General features: G+C 34.5%; 1 protein-coding gene across 1 annotated transcript; it reads left to right on the top strand.

Moving 5' to 3' along the window:
• The first annotated feature begins 1,543 nt into the window (after positions 1-1,543).
• Positions 1,544-7,195, top strand: LOC109108583. The gene is made up of 8 exons (XM_042753361.1): positions 1,544-1,826; positions 2,120-2,222; positions 2,384-2,619; positions 2,719-2,772; positions 2,914-3,110; positions 4,206-4,228; positions 4,311-4,366; positions 7,059-7,195. The coding sequence occupies exons 1-8, from the start codon at positions 1,640-1,642 to the stop codon at positions 7,193-7,195; spliced, it is 993 nt and encodes a 330-aa protein (XP_042609295.1). The 5' UTR covers positions 1,544-1,639.
• Positions 7,196-7,423: the final 228 nt, after the last annotated feature.

Here is a 7,423-nt window from a genome sequence, read left to right on the forward strand (position 1 = left end):
ATACTACATTTTTCACAAGCAGGAGTTTTGGAAGCCATCCATCTTTCACATATCGCTATGCATCACTCCCTAGCATTCAGAGTCATACAAGATTGACTTTGCATTGCTGTCATACAGTCTAATCTTTGTTCGTAGGCTGTAATGTTTTAACTTCCAGGTGGGCCAGAGTCTAGCAAAGGTGCTACGAGCCTTCCCAAGATGTGCATTAATATCTTGCCAACTGCATTGTCAGTGCCAAATGAACTTTCCAGGTAGGGGAATTCCTCTACCATCACAAGTTGGCTACCATCAACTTTGATCCAATTGGATTGATGCACATAACTTGGGTCTTGGTGGTAATGATATTAAGACCTGTCTGGTTGGCAATGTTGTGCAGCCTAGTTGTTTTCAGTTGCAAAGAAATTAAATTTTTTTAGGAAAACATTCCAGTATTTTTTTCTCTGTATAGTGGACTTCAGTGGTGGACTTCAAATTTTTATTCTGGAAATGGACTTGTGCTTTAAAGGGACATTTTATTTTGATTCTAAAATGTATGTTATTCATTGACTTGCATTCTGTGAATAACCAAGGAACACAAAAATCTTCAGCTAAAAATCGTCTTTAATGTTTTGCTCAAGAAAAAAGTAACAGAAAATTTTCAATTTTTATTAACTATCTGTTAAACTATCTGGGTGTCAGGGCAGAAAAATCAAAAACACATACACTATATTGCCAAAATTATTCGCTCACCCCCTTCCAGTGAACAGGTTTGACTACTTTAGAAATTTCCATAAGTACAAATCTTAATGTTAAATCAATGATATTCTAGGGAATGGTGTGCTTCTAATTTTATAGCAACAGTTTGGAATGGGCCCTTTTCTGTTCTAACATGCCAATGCCTTTGTGTATAAGGCAAGGTTAAAAAAATATATTGATTGAGTCAGTGTGGAAGAACTTGACTGGTCTGCATAAATCCAACTACTAATCCCAGCTGAACACCTCTGGTGTGACTTTAAATGCAGTCCTTGAGCTAAAAACTCATGACCAAACACCAGTGACTTGTACATATGGGTACAGTCATTTTAGACACTTCCAAAACTTTTGCAACAGAGATGGAAATCAATTTTTAAATACATGAATTATATTTCCATCTTTGTTGCCACAGTTTTGGAAGTGCCTTTTTCTGTTTTTACAGAAGGGGTTGTCAAAACACTTTTATCCATAGAGTGAATGTACAAGTCACTGCAGTTTAGTGATGAGTTTTTGGCTCAAGGTCTGCATTTAAAGTTACACCAGAGGTGTTCAGCTGGGATTAGGAGTTGGCTTTCTGCAGACCAGTCAAGTTCTTCCACACTGACTCAATCAATCATTTCTTTTTTAAGCTTGCCTCATACACAGAGGCATTGTCATGTTATAATAGAAAAGGGTCCTGTCCAAACTGTTGCTATAAAATTAGAAGCACACAACTCCCTAGAATATCAATATATGCTTTAACATTAAGATTTGTATTCATGGAAATGACTAAAGTAGTCAAACCTGTTCACTGGAAGCGGATGAGAGCGAATACTTTTGGCAATATAGTGTATGTGTGCCAATAAAAGTTTATACCTGTGTATATACTTGTAAATACTACACTTGTTTCTTTTTTTCCCAAACAGACATGTTCAAAATTGTCGAATTTGTTGAGACACATGAGGTGGAGCTGGTTCCAGCCATTTGGGTGGAGAATGGCCAGTGCTATTGGCCTAATTCACTGAGGGGTATGGCCCTTCACCTGGCCATTAAAAACAAGACACCTCCTAACTGTGACTGGGGAAGTTGGGAAGTCCGAACAATGTTTTCAACAGGTAAATTTGACATTTTCATGCTAGGTTTCACTTTTTCTCCCACATTATTGTAACTTTATTTATTCTTGATCATAAGTTAATTGTCATGTAATGTGGGATCACAGAATTCTGTAGTCCATTATTAGATTATATTGTCCACTCAGCAGTCTAACAGACCATTATTAGGCTCAGCACTGTATTTCCTATGTTGTATGTGTAATTCGTAAGATTAGCCTAGTGAAGTACTAAGTTTTTATCTAATTGAGTGATCCTGAAGAAATTTTGAAAATGTTAAATTCAACTGAATTTTGCAGACAGCTATGAAGAGGGCAGAAGGAAGGCTAAAGAGGCAGAGACCTGGTCAGACCTCCAGTCAGACGCAGAAATGTCTGGACAGAAACCACCAAGGCGTAAAATGTACAGATATTTGTTCAGCATGTCACTAGTGCTATTTCTTGATGCATTCAGGCTGTATTTAAAGACCTGTTTTCCAGAGATTTTTTTTTAGAATTAGCAAGAAGTTGCCAGTTTAGAAGTTTCCATTTCATTTTGATTAATTAAATTTTTGTTTAAAATAGGAAGAGTGTTCGAATTGGCCCACCTGGAGGTTGCTTAATGGACTCAGAGGAGGAATCTGGCCCACCCCCCAAGCAACTTCTTCCACCTGCCCCCACTGTAAACCTCCCTGTAGTCATCCCAAACACCACTTTCACCCCTGTTCCCATCACCACATTGCCAGCAGCAGCAGCACCACCACCACAAGGGACATATACAGAGATGCTGCAAAATTGGCAGCCGATGGACGATGTGCCACGTGAGTGTGTTCCTTTGCTTTCGTTTTGACTTTCTTTTTGTAAGTATTTCATGTGTAGGACTTTTTCCTCAATTCACTTAACACAGTGTTCTTTTATAGCGCTGCGGAGTTGTCAGACGTTCAGAATTGCCCCCCAGCAATCATCAGAACCAGGTTGGTCCTTCAGTGATTTTCACTCAGTCATCTTACTTTTAAGTTTATCGTTTTTTTTTAATAAGACTAAGGATGACATTGTACAGTTTTTGTAGTGTGTATTGTAATTGTAAAATATTGTAAATGTCTTTAACAACATAGCCCTGCTGAGGGAGGTTCTAACAAAATTAGAGATGGTGCTGGACCAGCAATCCACCATCCTCAGATTGTTGCAGCTGCGGGAAGACCAGGGACAGCTTTTGAACATAGAGGAAGGTTTGCTGCCCCTGCAAGACCTTCCACAACTGCTCAGCCTTGAGCAAAGGATTCAGCAGAGCCCAGATTACAAGCAAAAACTGGTAAGATGTTTTCTTTGGTTTTTTTTTGTTGTTGTTTTTAATTGTTTGCACAATTACACAGGTACTGATTTTTTTTTTTTTTTTTAAACTGGTACACAAATTAGGGCTGTGATGATATGCTCTCTGGAATCAATCTTGTCATAATTCTTGGGTGCCGAATTGTTATGATATATATGCAATTGACCATGTATATAACCATACCAGGTATGGGCAAACTCGGTCCTGGAGGGCCGATATCCCTGCAGAGTTTAGCTCCAACCCTAATAGATCTCACCTACCTATAGCCTTCCAGTAATCCTGAAGACACTGATTAGTGTGTTCAGATGTGTTTGATCAGGGTTGGAGCTAAACCCTCAAGGACACTGCCCCTCCAGGAACCCAGGCTGTAAGGGTGGTTTCTCTACAGTGGTTCAGGCTGTAGGATTGACAAAGGACTAAGAAGCGTTATCAGCACAATGGTATAAAACTGTGAATTTCTCATCTATTACCACGCACTGCCACTTATAGCAACATTGGAAATAAGTGCAGTTAGAATAGCTAAATATGTGGGAGAGCATTGAGGGACTATATTGTATTGCAGCTTTACTATTAACCTTGAATCAAGACTAGTTAGAGAGGGAGAAAAAGAGGGAGAGAGAGCAGAGCCCCAAGAAGAGCTCCAGCAAAGAAAAGAGGCAGCAAAGGAAAGTGACAGAGCAACAGTTACAATCTTCTTTTATCCCTTCTTTGACCATGTGTATAAAAACCAAATGTGAGACATTCAAACTGACTAATCAGCAGACTACAGCTTCACCCACTGTGCAAAAGGTGACAATCAGAAGACCATCGATGTGTACACATGTTGACACAGGACTTGATCACTGTCAGCACCTCTGTGCCTTCAGGAATGGCACTTGTAGTAAGAGAAAGGGGGGGTGGACAAAGCAAAACAAACATCTTTGTCCAATTTCAAATATCTTTGGATAATTTCCAAACCTTTCTTTAATTATATATTTTTTGTACTTTAATTCATTGTTGAAATATACATATTTAAACAGTGGATATACAAAAATGTTTTATTGACATTTTTTTTTTTCTTTTTTAATTCTGTTTCAGATAAACTGGTTGGGGCTTATTGGGTGGGGCGGACGTGCGCGACTGCACCTGGCGCATATTAAAGAGGTTGATTGCCAACTCTCTGGCGAAGAACCTTAATTGGAGAGGAGTCAATGGAAAGACTTCAGTGGCCACTCTTCAACTCAGAGAGGTTGTGATTGGTAAGGAGACAGTATCTACCGATTACACATACAAGGCTTAGGCCTAGTCCCGGACTAAAATGTAATTCTGAGCTATTTCAACTGAAATAAACTTGCACTGACTGATATTTAAATATATCAGTGCCTTTGTTTTGTCTCAAGATGCACACCAATTATGTTTTTACTAAGTCACATTTATAAAAAATTACTTAGATGTCCTTATTGAACTATTGACTAATCCTGGCTGTAGTGGATTCTGTAGTGGGTACGAGTAAATACAGTTCTTTACAATCTGTAATACACATTATCATTATTTAGGTCACTTCAATCAAATCATGTTACACAGTATGCACAACAACAGCATGGCTAAACTGAGGATCATTTTTCATTACTTTGAGACAATATGCTTTTTATTTTTACTTTAATTTATATGAATTATTTCCTCTCTCAGACGCAAAAACCATCAAACCTAAATTACAGTTTACTTGCTAACACATTTGCAGTTGTTATTATATATTTTTGTCTATAATTATTTTTATTTAATCAATCTGAATATTATAACAATAATTTGCAATAATTTAAAATAATATATTATTAATTAGCAGTAAACTTAATTACTGTCATAAATATTAGTTTTGTATTTTTACTGTAATAAAAATAATAATAATTATATTTCATATTAATAGATTATTTAATCACTCTGAATGTTATAAATAATAATGTAAAATAATGTATAAAATAAATTGAAGTAATATAATTATTAATTCATTCTAAAAGTAAACAAATAATAAAGAATTGTCATTACTACCATAAATTACTACCATAGTTTTGTCATTTTACTGTATTATTATTATTATTATTATTATCATCATCATCGTCATTGTACTGATTAAACTATTAAAATGATTTTTAATATTATTAGTAGCTTATTTAATAAATCTTAATATTATATTAATTATGAATTATAATGTAAAATAATATAAGTATTTATAAAATTAAACAAATAAGTAAAGAATTTGCATTACTGCCATAAATATTAGCTTTGTAGTTTTACTGTTGTAATAACAACAACAATAATAATAATAATAATAATACAAATATTAAAATTATATTTAATATCAATAGTAGATGATTTAATCAATCTGAATATTATAGTAATTATTAATAATGTAAAATAATATATCAAATAAATTCAAGTAATATAAATATTAATTAATTTTAAAATAAATAATTGCCATTACTACCATAAATATTAGTTTTGTCATTTTACTGTATTATTATTATTATTATTATTATTATTAATTATTATTATTATTATTATACTGATCAAAATATCTAAATTATGCTTAATATTAATAGGAAATTATTTTATCAATCTTAATATTATATTAATAATGTAAAATATATAATATAAATTATAAAATTAAACAAATGTAAAGAATTGTCATTACTGCCATGCATATTAGCTTATTTTGCTGTTGTAATTATACTGATCAAAATATAAAAGCTGCAGTCCATAACTTTTTTTTTTTTTGTGTTCAAAATTTACAAAATTTATATAATAACCATGTGCAACACCATGAATCCATTTTCCAAACCGTGTTTTTGGCTTGTCCTGAATCACTAGGGCAGTGCTTCCCAAACCTGTCCTGGAAGCCCCCCTGCCCTGGACCTTTTGTATGTCTCCCTTATCTAACACACCTGATTTCACTCATTAGCTCGTTAGAAGAGACTGCAAGAACTAAAATTGGGTGACATGATTAGGGAGACATACAAAATGTGCAGGGCAGGGGGTCCTCCAGGACAGGTTTGGGAACCACTGCACTAGGGTACACCTATAATATTTGTTTATATTCAGACTATTTATACTGGAGCGGGTAGGTCCCTATGCAGAGGAGCCCGGTACCTGCGTAATTCATCATAGACATCAACAGAGAGAAGTAGCTAAAACAAAAACATGCTAATAAAAATATAAATATATGCAATCTACTCCACTTTATTGCAGTGCTGCAGATTTAAAGTTTCTGTTCTTTAATTCTGCTTAGAGGTCCAAGTTTGGCATACTGATTTTGGTCACACGTTCATCACATAGAGGTCATCAAACTGTAAATTTAGAATGCAACAAAATTTGTTGAGCTTGCGTTTACCGTTTCCCACATTTGTATGCATGTTAATAGAGAGTCAATAGAATGAAAAGTGCATTACTCATAGAGCAATGAGAAGCATAACACAATTTTTTATTTTGTAAAATTTATTTATAAAACAAGAATGAAACTCCCTACTGATTAGAATTTACTGCAGTAGATGTATGTTACATGGTCCATGATTACATACATTACAATATTATTACTAAGCTTTTATAATTGTTAATGAAATTGAAAGGCTTTAATTATTTTGTCATTTTAGATTTGGAATATATTTCTGAATGGTATACTTGTAGAAATAGCAAATTAATGTTTTATTCAGTTTTATATTATGGTCTTTGAATTTAACTTTTTTTTTTTTTTTAAAAGTATGTAAATATGCAAATTGGTCTGTATTTACATAGATGTTTGGAGGTGATTACATCTGAGTGAAAGAAAAAAAAAATCTGATCTAGTCATATAAAAGATCTATATATAAAAGAGCAATGATAACCAAAGTATTGAGAACAGTTCCTAGGGATTTTAAATTTCATAGAGACCTTACAACATGTATTTCTTTATTTCAAAAGCTGCAGTTTGGAGAAACCCCATCACTGCTAATGCCGCTGAAATGGAGGTTGAGGGGACCATAAGGAGGTGGCTCCAGCTGGCAGCTGATCGAGAGGGCGGGCGCAAGAGACGGCTTTTGGAGAAGGCAGCTGTCTAAAGTGCGCTTGTGTCTCTGTCTGTGTTGAGGGGTGGGTGGGCATGAAAGAGTTTCTGCATTTGTTTTGCATTTGTTAATTAAAATGTTCTAAAATATGTTAATGTATTTGTTCGTTATTTTAATATAAAAATCCCTTAAAAAAGTAAATATGGTATTTGTGTTTTCCTGCTAAATTGAAGTATGTTTGGCAGTTTCTGGGCCACATCTGGCCCGGGGACCAAGCCGACT

Source organism: Cyprinus carpio, chromosome B25 (genome assembly GCF_018340385.1).
Source record: "Cyprinus carpio isolate SPL01 chromosome B25, ASM1834038v1, whole genome shotgun sequence".
Classification (NCBI taxonomy): Eukaryota; Metazoa; Chordata; class Actinopteri; order Cypriniformes; family Cyprinidae; genus Cyprinus; species Cyprinus carpio.